This window comes from Salvelinus fontinalis, chromosome 15 (assembly GCF_029448725.1).
Source record: "Salvelinus fontinalis isolate EN_2023a chromosome 15, ASM2944872v1, whole genome shotgun sequence".
NCBI lineage: Eukaryota > Metazoa > Chordata > Actinopteri > Salmoniformes > Salmonidae > Salvelinus > Salvelinus fontinalis.
Genome location: NC_074679.1, coordinates 1606643 through 1622398, shown reverse-complemented (window position 1 = coordinate 1622398; position 15756 = coordinate 1606643). Strand labels below are relative to the sequence as shown.

General features: G+C 39.3%; 1 protein-coding gene across 2 annotated transcripts in view; it reads left to right on the top strand.

Annotated features, from left to right (window-relative positions):
- Positions 1 to 15263, top strand: part of LOC129811258 (fibroblast growth factor receptor 3-like) — a 366746-nt gene extending 351483 nt beyond the window's left edge. For both annotated transcript variants that reach the window (XM_055862424.1, XM_055862422.1), the window contains exons 14-18: positions 4843 to 4965; positions 5204 to 5274; positions 8570 to 8707; positions 10582 to 10687; positions 13253 to 15263. In XM_055862424.1, coding sequence (XP_055718399.1) covers positions 4843 to 4965; positions 5204 to 5274; positions 8570 to 8707; positions 10582 to 10687; positions 13253 to 13459 — 645 coding nt within the window. In that variant the 3' untranslated portion in view covers positions 13460 to 15263. The remainder of the gene's footprint in view (positions 1 to 4842; positions 4966 to 5203; positions 5275 to 8569; positions 8708 to 10581; positions 10688 to 13252) is intronic.
- Positions 15264 to 15756: the final 493 nt, after the last annotated feature.

The following is a 15756-nucleotide window of genomic DNA, read 5'->3' as shown; positions in this document are numbered from 1 at the left end:
TACAGTATAATACAGCCCAGTGTATTGGTCTATACAGTATAATACAGCCCAGTGTATTGGTCTATACAGTATAATACAGTCCAGTGTATTGGTCTATATTGGTCTATACAGTATAATACAGTCCAGTGTATTGGTCTATACAGTATAATACAGTCCAGTGTATTGGTCTATACAGTATAATACAGTCCAGTGTATTGGTCTATACAGTATAATACAGTCCAGTGTATTGGTCTATACAGTATAATACAGTCCAGTGTATTGGTCTATACAGTATAATACAGTCCAGTGTATTGGTCTATACAGTATAATACAGTCCAGTGTATTGGTCTATACAGTATAATACAGTCCAGTGTATTGGTCTATACAGTATAATACAGTCCAGTGTATTGGTCTATACAGTATAATACAGTCCAGTGTATTGGTCTATACAGTATAATACAGTCCAGTGTATTGGTCTATACAGTATAATACAGTCCAGTGTATTGGTCTATACAGTATAATACAGTCCAGTGTATTGGTCTATACAGTATAATACAGCCCAGTGTATTGGTCTATACAGTATAATACAGTCCAGTGTATTGGTCTATACAGTATAATACAGTCCAGTGTATTGGTCTATACAGTATAATACAGTCCAGTGTATTGGTCTATACAGTATAATACAGTCCAGTGTATTGGTCTATACAGTATAATACAGTCCAGTGTATTGGTCTATACAGTATAATACAGTCCAGTGTATTGGTCTATACAGTATAATACAGTCCAGTGTATTGGTCTATACAGTATAATACAGTCCAGTGTATTGGTCTATACAGTATAATACAGTCCAGTGTATTGGTCTATACAGTATAATACAGTCCAGTGTATTGGTCTATACAGTATAATACAGTCCAGTGTATTGGTCTATACAGTATAATACAGTCCAGTGTATTGGTCTATACAGTATAATACAGTCCAGTGTATTGGTCTATACAGTATAATACAGTCCAGTGTATTGGTCTATACAGTATAATACAGTCCAGTGTATTGGTCTATACAGTATAATACAGTCCAGTGTATTGGTCTATACAGTATAATACAGTCCAGTGTATTGGTCTATACAGTATAATACAGTCCAGTGTATTGGTCTATACAGTATAATACAGTCCAGTGTATTGGTCTATATTGGTCTATACAGTATAATACAGTCCAGTGTATTGGTCTATACAGTATAATACAGTCCAGTGTATTGGTCTATACAGTATAATACAGTCCAGTGTATTGGTCTATACAGTATAATACAGTCCAGTGTATTGGTCTATACAGTATAATACAGTCCAGTGTATTGGTCTATACAGTATAATACAGTCCAGTGTATTGGTCTATACAGTATAATACAGTCCAGTGTATTGGTCTATACAGTATAATACAGTCCAGTGTATTGGTCTATACAGTATAATACAGTCCAGTGTATTGGTCTATACAGTATAATACAGTCCAGTGTATTGGTCTATACAGTATAATACAGTCCAGTGTATTGGTCTATACAGTATAATACAGTCCAGTGTATTGGTCTATACAGTATAATACAGTCCAGTGTATTGGTCTATACAGTATAATACAGTCCAGTGTATTGGTCTATACAGTATAATACAGCCCAGTGTATTGGTCTATACAGTATAATACAGTCCAGTGTATTGGTCTATATTGGTCTATACAGTATAATACAGTCCAGTGTATTGGTCTATACAGTATAATACAGTCCAGTGTATTGGTCTATACAGTATAATACAGTCCAGTGTATTGGTCTATATTGGTCTATACAGTATAATACAGTCCAGTGTATTGGTCTATATTGGTCTATACAGTATAATACAGTCCAGTGTATTGGTCTATATTGGTCTATACAGTATAATACAGTCCAGTGTATTGGTCTATACAGTATAATACAGTCCAGTGTATTGGTCTATATTGGTCTATACAGTATAATACAGCCCAGTGTATTGGTCTATACAGTATAATACAGCCCAGTGTATTGGTCTATACAGTATAATACAGTCCAGTGTATTGGTCTATACAGTATAATACAGTCCAGTGTATTGGTCTATACAGTATAATACAGCCCAGTGTATTGGTCTATACAGTATAATACAGCCCAGTGTATTGGTCTATACAGTATAATACAGTCCAGTGTATTGGTCTATATTGGTCTATACAGTATAATACAGTCCAGTGTATTGGTCTATACAGTATAATACAGCCCAGTGTATTGGTCTATACAGTATAATACAGTCCAGTGTATTAGTCTATATTGGTCTATACAGTATAATACAGCCCAGTGTATTGGTCTATACAGTATAATACAGTCCAGTGTATTGGTCTATATTGGTCTATACAGTATAATACAGTCCAGTGTATTGGTCTATACAGTATAATACAGTCCAGTGTATTGGTCTATACAGTATAATACAGTCCAGTGTATTGGTCTATACAGTATAATACAGCCCAGTGTATTGGTCTATATTGGTCTATACAGTATAATACAGTCCAGTGTATTGGTCTATACAGTATAATACAGTCCAGTGTATTGGTCTATACAGTATAATACAGTCCAGTGTATTGGTCTATATTGGTCTATACAGTATAATACAGTCCAGTGTATTGGTCTATATTGGTCTATACAGTATAATACAGTCCAGTGTATTGGTCTATATTGGTCTATACAGTATAATACAGTCCAGTGTATTGGTCTATATTGGTCTATACAGTATAATACAGTCCAGTGTATTGGTCTATATTGGTCTATACAGTATAATACAGTCCAGTGTATTGGTCTATACAGTATAATACAGTCCAGTGTATTGGTCTATATTGGTCTATACAGTATAATACAGCCCAGTGTATTGGTCTATACAGTATAATACAGCCCAGTGTATTGGTCTATACAGTATAATACAGTCCAGTGTATTGGTCTATACAGTATAATACAGCCCAGTGTATTGGTCTATACAGTATAATACAGCCCAGTGTATTGGTCTATACAGTATAATACAGTCCAGTGTATTGGTCTATATTGGTCTATACAGTATAATACAGTCCAGTGTATTGGTCTATACAGTATAATACAGCCCAGTGTATTGGTCTATACAGTATAATACAGTCCAGTGTATTGGTCTATACAGTATAATACAGCCCAGTGTATTGGTCTATACAGTATAATACAGTCCAGTGTATTGGTCTATACAGTATAATACAGTCCAGTGTATTGGTCTATACAGTATAATACAGTCCAGTGTATTGGTCTATACAGTATAATACAGTCCAGTGTATTGGTCTATACAGTATAATACAGTCCAGTGTATTGGTCTATACAGTATAATACAGTCCAGTGTATGGTCTATTGGTCTATACAGTATAATACAGTCCAGTGTATTGGTCTATACAGTATAATACAGTCCAGTGTATTGGTCTATATTGGTCTATACAGTATAATACAGCCCAGTGTATTGGTCTATACAGTATAATACAGCCCAGTGTATTGGTCTATACAGTATAATACAGTCCAGTGTATTGGTCTATACAGTATAATACAGCCCAGTGTATTGGTCTATACAGTATAATACAGCCCAGTGTATTGGTCTATACAGTATAATACAGTCCAGTGTATTGGTCTATACAGTATAATACAGTCCAGTGTATTGGTCTATACAGTATAATACAGTCCAGTGTATTGGTCTATACAGTATAATACAGTCCAGTGTATTGGTCTATACAGTATAATACAGCCCAGTGTATTGGTCTATACAGTATAATACAGTCCAGTGTATTGGTCTATACAGTATAATACAGTCCAGTGTATTGGTCTATACAGTATAATACAGTCCAGTGTATTGGTCTATACAGTATAATACAGTCCAGTGTATTGGTCTATACAGTATAATACAGTCCAGTGTATTGGTCTATACAGTATAATACAGTCCAGTGTATTGGTCTATACAGTATAATACAGTCCAGTGTATTGGTCTATACAGTATAATACAGTCCAGTGTATTGGTCTATACAGTATAATACAGTCCAGTGTATTGGTCTATACAGTATAATACAGCCCAGTGTATTGGTCTATACAGTATAATACAGCCCAGTGTATTGGTCTATACAGTATAATACAGTCCAGTGTATTGGTCTATACAGTATAATACAGTCCAGTGTATTGGTCTATACAGTATAATACAGTCCAGTGTATTGGTCTATACAGTATAATACAGTCCAGTGTATTGGTCTATACAGTATAATACAGTCCAGTGTATTGGTCTATACAGTATAATACAGCCCAGTGTATTGGTCTATACAGTATAATACAGTCCAGTGTATTGGTCTATACAGTATAATACAGTCCAGTGTATTGGTCTATACAGTATAATACAGTCCAGTGTATTGGTCTATACAGTATAATACAGTCCAGTGTATTGGTCTATACAGTATAATACAGTCCAGTGTATTGGTCTATACAGTATAATACAGTCCAGTGTATTGGTCTATACAGTATAATACAGTCCAGTGTATTGGTCTATACAGTATAATACAGTCCAGTGTATTGGTCTATACAGTATAATACAGTCCAGTGTATTGGTCTATACAGTATAATACAGTCCAGTGTATTGGTCTATACAGTATAATACAGCCCAGTGTATTGGTCTATACAGTATAATACAGTCCAGTGTATTGGTCTATATTGGTCTATACAGTATAATACAGTCCAGTGTATTGGTCTATACAGTATAATACAGTCCAGTGTATTGGTCTATACAGTATAATACAGTCCAGGGTGTTTTAACCTGAGGTGTTGTTCCTCTTCCTCCTCAGTGTATCCATAGAGACCTGGCAGCCAGGAACGTCCTGGTAACTGAAGAAAGCGTGATGAAGATCGCAGACTTCGGTCTGGCTAGAGATGTGCACAACATAGACTACTACAAGAAGACCACCAATGTGAGTTTAAGGTGCTATATCTGTTATGGAAAATACGGGGATTGGGGGTGTGGGTGGATGTGGTATCTGTTCTGGATAAAACAGAATTTGGGGAATGTGGGTGGGCGGGATATATATTTTATGGGTAAGACAGTATTTGGGAGGCGTAGTGGGTTGGTAGGGTATATCTGTTCTGTGTGGCTGCTAGTTTAATCCGTTGTGCTGAGGTTATTGTTCTGTTGTCTGTGTGTTGTTGCAGGGTCGTCTGCCCGTGAAATGGATGGCACCAGAGGCTCTGTTCGACCGCGTCTACACGAACCAGAGTGATGTGTGAGTGGAGACACACGCCTCTGCTCTTTCCATGTAGATATGCAGGACAGGAATCTGTTTTGTAATATCATGACTTAGTCAATTAGCATCAAACCTAACGTCCTGTGTGTCAATATGGATTCATTAGCGTCCCTCGCTCTCCATCTCTCTCTCAATATGTTTCCCTCTCTCTCGCTCTCCCTCTGTCTCTATCTCTGTCTCTCTCTCGTATGGCTCTCTGCCTCTTCTACCTCCCTCTCTGTCTCTCTCTCTCTCTCTCTCCCTCTGTCTGTCCCTCTGTCTCCCTCTCTCTCTTTCTCCCGTCCTCTCCCTCCCTCCATCTTTTCCTCAGTATCCGTCTCTCTCTCTCTCTCCCTCGGTATCTGTAACTCTCAATCTCCCTTGTATCTCCCTCTCTCCCTGTCATCTGTGCTGTGTGATACTCCAGCTCCATTTTATCAGACCACCACATTCCATCCACTGTTTTTACTTTAATCGCTAAACGAGGCATCAGAGAGGTGTCACAGCCCTGTATTTTGTTGTAGCCATGTAATCCACCATCTCTTATAGAAGACAACCCCTTACATCTGAAAAATGTGCCAAAGTGGTTATGTTTTGAAAAAGGTACAAGACTGTAAACTGATAACACTTGTAATTCCCCCTGTCTTATGTGCAACCATTTTTCACACATCTTTCACCCCAGACTCATTCATACAAAATCTACATTTTCCGTGACATACCTTGAGACCATTTAGTTTAGTCCCCAAGACATCGGATAATGATACTCACCATTTAGTCATTTAACTAGCATTTAATCCTTCAGCAAAACATACAAGATAAACATTACATTTGCATTTAAGTCATTTAGCAGACGCTCTTATCCAGAGCGACTTACAAATTGGAACGTTCATACATATTCATCCTGGTCCCCCCGTGGGAATTGAACCCACAACCCTGGCGTTGCAAGCGCCATGCTCTACCATCTGAGCCACACGGGACCGTGGATGTGGTATCTGGATGTGGTATCAAAACTGCTCTTTTTCAAGTGTTGAATAGAAACAATTGTAGATGGTAAATATAATTTTCCATATAGTATTTGACTATAACTTGACATGCACAATTTAAAATAATTTGTATTCAATGGCAGGTTGAGAGCACGTTTATGAAATGTCAGTCTCAGTTTCATTATCCTCATACAGTGCAAAAATGGATTGAATAAAAAAATTATAATCATCAATATGCACACAATACCCCATAATGACAAAGCAAAAACAAGTTTTTAGAAATGTTTGTTATTTAAATACGTTTTCAGACACATTTTAATAATTAAACGATACAAATGGACAAACATGAGCCGGGTACAGAACGTGAGAGAAAACAATACTACCTGATGACTGATACTACTGAGGGCTAAATGAAGGGAGAGTAATCAGGACGATGGTGAAGTCCAGGTGTGTGTAACGATGGTGAGCAGGTGTGCGTAATGTGGGTTGCCAGGACCGTTGGTTAGTAGTCCTATTTCCATTGATCATCCTTGAGATATTTCTACAACTTGATTGGAGTCCACCTGTGGTAAATGAAATTGATTGGACATGATTTTGAAAGGCACATGCCAGTCTATATAAGGTCCCACAGTTGACAGTTTATGTTAGAGCAAAAACCAAGCCATGAGGTCGAAGGAATTGTCTGTAGAGCTCCGAGACAGGATTGGGTCGAGGCACAGATATGGGGAAGGGTACCAAAACATGTCTGCAGCATTGAAGGTCCCCAAGAACACAGTGGCCTCCACCATTCTTAAATAGAAGCAGTTTTAAACCTCTAAGACTCTTCCTAAAGCTGGCCACCTGGCCAAACTGAGCAATCGGGGGAGAAGGGCCTTGGTTAGGGAGGTGACCAAGAACTTGATGGTCTCTCTGACAGAGCTCTAGAGTTTCTCCCATTCTTCTCTGCAGATCGTCTCAAGCTCTGTCAGGTTGGATGGGGAGTGTTGCTGCACAGCTATTTTCAGGTCTCTCCAGAGATGTTCAATCGGGTCCGGGCTCTGGCTGTGCCACTCAAGGATATTCAGAGATTTGTCCCAAAGCCACTCCTGCGTTGTCTTGGCTGGTTTTCATCAAAGATCTCTCTGTTCTTTGCTCCGTTCATCTTTCCCTCGATCCTGACTAGTCTCCCAGTCCCTGCCGCAGAAAGACATCCCCACAGTATGATGCTGCCACCACCATGCTTCACCGTAGGGATGGTGCCAGGTTTCCTCCAGACGTAACGCTTGGCATTCAGGGCGAAGAGTACCATCTTGTTTTCATCAGACCAGAGAATTTTGTTTCTCATGGTCAGAGTCCTTTAGGTGCCTTTTGCAAACTCCAAGCGGGCTGCCATGTGCTTTTTACTGAGGAGTGGCTTCCGTCTGTCCACACTACCATAAAAAAGGCCTGATTGGTGGAGTGCTGCAGAGATGGTTATCTTCTGGAAGGTTCTCCCATCTCCACAGAGGAACTCTGGAGCTCTGTCAGAGTGACCATCAGGTTCTTGGTCACCTCCATGACCAAGGCCCTTCTCCCCCGATTGCTCAGGTTGGCCGGGTGGCCAGCTCTAGGAAGAGTCTAGGTGGTTCCAAACTTCTTCCATTTAAGAATGATAGAGCCCACTGTGTTCTTGGGGACCTTCAATACTGCAGACATTTGTTGGTACCCTTCCGCAGATCTGTGCATTGACGCAATCCTGCCTTGGAGCTCTTTGCACAATTCCTTCGACCTCATGGCTTGGTTTTTGCTCTGACATGCACTGCCAGCTGTGGGACCTTATATAGACAGGTGTGTGCCTTTCCAAATCATGACCAATCAATTGAATTTACCACAGGTGAACTCCAATCACGTTGTAGAAACATCTCAAGGATGATCAATGGAAACAGGATGCACCTGAGCTCTATTTCGAGTCTCATAGCAAAGGATCTGAATACTTATGTAAATAAGGCTGTAACACAATGTTCAAAAGGAAAATGCTATTGCAACCTCTTTGCAATAAGGAATTGAGACCAAAAGCTGAGGAGGATGAGGAGGGGGAGGGGGAGGAGGAGGAGGGGGAGGAGGAGGAGGTGGACGGTGAGGAGGAGGGGTAGGGTGAGGGGGAGGAGGGGGATGAGGGGGAGGGGGAGGCTGAACAATAGATCTCTGGGTTAATAGACTGTCCCCTCAACTTATAACTTTTATTCTGAGCGAAGAAGAGTAACCAGACACATATCAGACTTTCTAAGAGCAGTGGAACTGAATGTACAACTGTACTGTGTTCCTAACCTTTGACCTTTGTTCCCTCTCTCCAGATGGTCCTATGGGGTGCTGCTCTGGGAGATCTTTACCCTGGGAGGGTCCCCGTACCCCGGCATCCCTGTAGAGGAGCTGTTCAAACTGCTAAAGGAGGGCCACCGCATGGACAAGCCTGCCAACTGCACACATGAACAGTACGTAATGTTGAAACACTAATCCCACCAAAGTGTCCGATTTCAAATAGGCTTTTCAGCGAAGCGCCACAAACGATTATGTTAGGTCACCGCAAAATCACAGACAAACAGTAATTTTTCCAGCCAAAGACAGGAGTCACAAAAAGCAGAAATAGAGATAAAATTAGTCACTAACCTTTGATGATCTTCATCAGATGACACTCATAGGACTTCATGTTACACAATACATATATGTTTTGTTAGATAAAGTTCATATTTATGTCCAAAAACCTCAGTTTACATTGGCGCCATGTTCAGAAATGCCTTGAAAATATCCGGAGAAATTGCAGAGAGCCACGTCAAATAACATAAATACTCATCATAAACTTTGATGAAAGATACATGTTTTACATATAATTAAAGATACACTTGTTCTTAGTGCAACCGCTGTGTCAGATTTCAAAAAGCTTTACGCCAAAAGCGCAATAATCTGAGAACAGCGTTCAGCCACAAAAGCAAGCCATACAGTTACCCGCCAAATTGTGTAGTCAACAAAACTCATAAAAAGCATTATAAATCTTCACTTACCTTTGCTGATCTTTGTCGGAATGCACTCCCAGGACTCCCATTTCCACAAGAAATGTTTGTTTTGTTCGGTAATGTCCATCATTTATGTCCAAATAGCTATTTTTGTTAGCGTGTTTGGTAAACAAATCCAACGTCAGGAAGCGCCTTCACTAAAAGCTGATGAAATGTCCAAAAGTTCCGTAACAGTCAGTAGAAACATGTCAAACGATGTATTGAATCAATCTTTAGGATGTTTTTAACATAAATCTTCAGTAACGTTCCAACCGGAGAATTACATTGACTTCAGATGAGCGATGGAACAGAGCTCCCTCTCATGTGAACGCGCATGGTCAGAGCATGGTCAGGTCATGGCAGACCTGACTAATTCCCCTCTCATTCGGCCCCCCTTCACAGCAGAGGCATCAGACAAGGTTCTACAGACTGTTGACATCTAGTGGAAGCCGTAGGAAGTGCAAACTCATCCATATCTCGCTGTGAATTCAATAGGATCTTGGTTGAAAATCGACCAGCCTCAGAAATTCCACTTCCTGTTTGGATTTTTTCTCAGGTTTTTGCCTGCCATATGAGTTCTGTTATACTCACAGACATCATTCAAACAGTTTTAGAAACTTCAGAGTGTTTTCTATCCAATATGAATAATAATATGCATATACTAGCAACTGGGACTGAGGAGCAGGCAGTTTACTATGGGCACCTCTATGCACCTTTCATCCAAGCTACTCAATACTGCCCCTGCAGCCATAAGAAGTGAATGCATGGTGTCTGTATGAAGATGTCAGTTGGATGGTATGTAATACACACTATCATATAGACATGGATCATGAAGGAGTGTTGAATTGTAACTGTTGTGTCTCTGTAGGTACAGTGCAAAAGTATTTGCCCCCTTCCTGATTTCTTATTTTTTTGCACATTTGTCACACTTAAATGTTTCAGATCATCAAATTAATTTTAATATTACACAAAGATAACCCAAGTAAACACTAAATGCAAGAAAATAAGAAATCAGGAAGGGGGCAAATACTTTTTTCACAGCACTGTATATGATCATGAGGGAGTGTTGTATTGTGGCTCCCGAGTGGCGCAGTGGTCTAAGGCACTGCATCTCAGTGCTAGAGGCATCACTACAGACACCTGGTTTGAATCCAGGCTGTATCACAACCTGCCGTGATTGGGAGTACCATAGGACGGCGCACAATCGGCCCGGGTTTGGCCGGTGTAGGCCGTCATTGTAAATAAGAATTTGTTCTTCACTGACTTGCCTAGCTAAATACAAAATAAAATATTGTAACTGTTGTGTGTCTCTGTAGATATATGATCATGAGGGAGTGCTGGCACGCTGTTCCATCTCAGAGGCCGACCTTCAGGCAGCTGGTGGAAGACCATGACAGGGTTCTATCCTTGACCTCCACAGACGTAAGAAACTATTACTGTAACGCTAACCCTGATTACTGTAACACTAAACCCTGATTACTGTAACACAAACCTGATTACTGAACCCTGATTACTGTAACACTAAACCCTGATTACTGTAACACAAAACCTGATTACTGTAACACTAAACCCTGATTACTGTAACCCTAAACCCTGATTACTGTAACACTAAAACCTGATTACTGTAATACTAAACCCTGATTACTGTAACACTAAACCCTGATTACTGTAACGCTAATCCTGATTACTGTAACACTAAACCCTGATTACTGTAACCCTAAACCCTGATTACTGTAACCCTAAACCCTGATTACTGTAACGCTAAACCCTGATTACTGTAACCCTAAACCCTGATTACTGTAATACTAAACCCTGATTACTGTAACACTAAACCCTGATTACTAAACCCTGATTACTGTAACGCTAATCCTGATTACTGTAACACTAAACCCTGATTACTGTAACCCTAAACCCTGATTACTGTAACCCTAAACCCTGATTACTGTAACGCTAAACCCTGATTACTGTAACACTGAACCCTGATTACTGTAACACTAAACCCTGATTACTGTAACGCTAAACCCTGATTACTGTAACACTAAACCCTGATTACTGTAACCCCAAACCCTGATTACTGAACCCTGATTACTGAACCCTGATTACTGTAACGCTAAACCCTGATTACTGAACCCTGATTACTGTAACGCTAAACCCTGATTACTGTAACGCTAAACCCTGATTACTGTAACACTAAACCCTGATTACTGTAACACTAAACCCTGATTACTGTAACACTGAACCCTGATTACTGTAACACTGAACCCTGATTACTGTAACACTAAACCCTGATTACTGAACCCTGATTACTGTAACACTAAACCCTGATTACTGTAACACTAAACCCTGATTACTGAACCCTGATTACTGAACCCTGATTACTGTAATGCTAAACCCTGATTACTGAACCCTGATTACTGTAACACTAAACCCTGATTACTGTAACGCTAAACCCTGATTACTGTAACACTAAACCCTGATTACTGAACCCTGATTACTGTAACGCTAAACCCTAATTACTGTAACGCTAAACCCTGATTACTGTAACACTAAACCCTGATTACTGTAACACTAAACCCTGATTACTGTATTACTAAACCCTGATTACTGTAACACTAAACCCTGATTACTGTAACACTAAACCCTGATTACTGTAACGCTAAACCCTGATTACTGTAACCCTAAACCCTGATTACTGTAACACTAAACCCTGATTACTGTAACACTAAACCCTGATTACTGTAACGCTAAACCCTGATTACTGAACCCTGATTACTGTAACACTAAACCCTGATTACTGAACCCTGATTACTGTAACACTAAACCCTGATTACTAAACCCTGATTACTGTAACACTAAACCCTGATTACTGTAATACTAAACCCTGATTACTGTAACACTAAACCCTGATTACTGTAACCCTAAACCCTGATTACTGTAACGCTAAACCCTGATTACTGTAACACTAAACCCTGATTACTGTAACCCTAAACCCTGATTACTGTAACCCTAAACCCTGATTACTGTAACACTAAACCCTGATTACTGAACCCTGATTACTGTAACCCTAAACCCTGATTACTGAACCCTGATTACTGTAACACTAAACCCTGATTACTGTAATACTAAACCCTGATTACTGTAACACTAAACCCTGATTACTGAACCCTGATTACTGTAACCCTAAACCCTGATTACTGAACCCTGATTACTGTAACACTAAACCCTGATTACTGTAACGCTAAACCCTGATTACTGTAACACTAAACCCTGATTACTGTAACCCTAAAACCTGATTACTGTAACCCTAAACCCTGATTACTGTAACGCTAAACCCTGATTACTGTAACACTAAACCCTGATTACTGTAACACTAAACCCTGATTACTGTAACCCTGATTACTGTAACACTAAACCCTGATTACTGTAACACTAAACCCTGATTACTGTAACCCTAAACCCTGATTACTGTAACCCTAAACCCTGATTACTGTAACCCTAAACCCTGATTACTGTAACGCTAAACCCTGATTACTGTAGCACTAAACCCTGATTACTGTAACGCTAAACCCTGATTACTGTAACACTAAACCCTGATTACTGTAACACTAAACCCTGATTACTGTAACCCTAAACCCTGATTACTGTAACACTAAACCTGATTACTGTAACGCTAAACCCAAATTACTGTAACACTAAACCCTGATTACTGTAACACTAAACCCTGATTACTGTAACCCTAAACCCTGATTACTGTAACACTAAACCCTGATTACTGAACCCTGATTACTGTAACACTAAACCCTGATTACTGTAACGCTAATGAATGTCTTGGACTTTCTTTGACCTTCCTTAGGGGTCTCTCAGTTTACTTTCTTGGAATCGCAGATAACTTTTTGGACCCCAGTGTCCAAATAACCCTGTGTTGGTTCCTTCAGGAATACCTGGACCTGTCTGTATTATAGCTGTGTGTGGTGTTGGTTCCTTCAGGAATACCTGGACCTGTCTGTTCCTTTTGAGCAGTACTCTCCAGCCTGCCAGGACTCCAGCAGTACTTGTTCCTCGGGAGACGACTCAGTGTTCGCCCACGACCCCCTCCCAGACGAACCCTGCTTCCCCAAACTGATCCAGGGGAATGAAGCCTGTCTCCCAAACCCTGTCAAACTACTGCAGAACGATGGAGTGATCATGACATAGATCACCCCGTGACATCTTGGAACCTCCTCCAGATATGGAAACAGAACAGCGTAGGCACTACTTCCACAGTGCTTCAGATATGTTTGTGTTCCTACTCTTGATAGAAATTAAATGCTGTACAAACTGACACGTTTTTAAAAGACTCTTTGCATTGAAGGATGGATTTGATTTTTTCCTTCTTCAAAATGAAAATGTATATTTTTGTACTTGGCCAGTCTTTAGTTATTGACAATCCAATGGGTCACACCATTCCCAGTCAGCCCCTTCAGTCAACTCCTTCAGCAGGAGATAAATATAGATGGGGAGGTTTCTATGTATCTTTATAAAGGTGTTATTGTAAATATATAAACTCAAATGTATCATATTGTTGCCTTGTACAATTTCCTAAAATATTGTTTTTGAGTCAAAGCATTGCAATCTAAAATACACTGTCATGATTATATAATCATTTAAAGTGATACAAAATGTCTATTTTAATAATTAACGTGTATATTTGTAAAGATATTTATAGACGTAACATGTGCTTCATCTAGTTTAGAATTTTAGTACTGTAAGCAAATACTTTTTATTTCTTTTTCTGTAACTTATTTGACAACAGAACAACATTATTTTCACAACTGGCAGGTTTTATTTCTCTCGTTTTTTATCCATCTTTTTTTCATTTACAGTAAAAAAAATTATAAGAATGTATGAAAGTTTTAAAGCAATTTTAATGAGCAGAGCAGGACAATGAAATTTAAATCTAGGATGTGAAACATTGAGTGTTAACTTGATTACCTTGGTTGCAAAGTTGACTTTTGCAACATCAAGCAACAAGTAACTATTGCTGGGAAAGAAGAAGAAGAAGAAGAAGAAGCTGAGTCTCTAAACTCACTAGAGAGGATTTTAGTAAAATGTTTGCTAAAAGTCACATTTCTTTTAGTACATTTTACATTTTAAGTATATTTTACCATGCTAGTTTACCATGCTAGTTCTAGAAGTAGCTGCCATGCTAGTTTTAGAAGTAGTTACCATGCTAGTTTCCCATGCTAGTTCTAGAAGTAGTTACCATGCTAGTTTCCCATGCTAGTTCTAGAAGTAGTTACCATGCTAGTTTCCCATGCTAGTTCTAGAAGTAGTTACCATGCTAGTTTACCATGCTAGTTCTAGAAGTAGTTACCATGCTAGTTTACCATGCTAGTTTTAGAAGTAGTTACCATGCTAGTTTACCATGCTAGTTTTAGAAGTAGTTACCATGCTAGTTTCCCATGCTAGTTCTAGAAGTAGTTACCATGCTAGTTTCCCATGCTAGTTTTAGAAGTAGTTACCATGCTAGTTTACCATGCTAGTTTTAGAAGTAGTTACCATGCTAGTTTCCCATGCTAGTTCTAGAAGTAGTTTCCATGCTAGTTTCCCATGCTAGTTCTAGAAGTAGTTACCATGGTAGTTTCCAATGCTAGTTATAGAAGTAGTTACCATGCTAGTTTCCCATGCTAGTTCTAGAAGTAGCTGCCATGCTAGTTTTAGAAGTAGTTACCATGCTAGTTTCCCATGCTAGTTATAGAAATATATACCATGCTAGTTTCCCATGCTAGTTATAGAAGTAGTTACCATGCTAGTTTCCCATGCTTGTTCTAGAAGTAGTTACCATGCTAGTTTACCATGCTAGTTCTAGAAGTAGCTGCCATGCTAGTTTTAGAAGTAGTTTCCCATGCTAGTTCTAGAAGTAGCTGCCATGCTAGTTTTAGAAGTAGTTACCATGCTAGTTTCCCATGCTAGTTCTAGAAGTAGTTACCATGCTAGTTTCCCATGCTAGTTCTAGAAGTAGTTACCATGCTAGTTTCCCATGCTAGTTCTAGAAGTAGTTACCATGCTAGTTTCCCATGCTAGTTCTAGAAGTAGTTCCCATGCTAGTTCTAGAAGTAGTTACCATGCTAGTTTCCCATGCTAGTTATAGAAGTAGTTACCATGCTAGTTTACCATGCTAGTTCTAGAAGTAGTTACCATGCTAGTTTCCCATGCTAGTTCTAGAAGTAGTTACCATGCTAGTTTCCCATGCTAGTTCTAGAAGTAGTTACCATGCTAGTTTCCCATGCTAGTTCTAGAAGTAGTTACCATGCTAGTTTCCCATGCTAGTTCTAGAAGTAGTTACCATGCTAGTTTCCCATGCTAGTTCTAGAAGTAGTTACCATGCTAGTTTCCCATGCTAGTTCTAGAAGTAGTTACCATGCTAGTTCTAGAAGTAGTTACCATGCTAGTTTACCATGCTAGTTCTAGAAGTAGCTGCCATGCTAGTTTTAGAAGTAGTTTCCCATGCT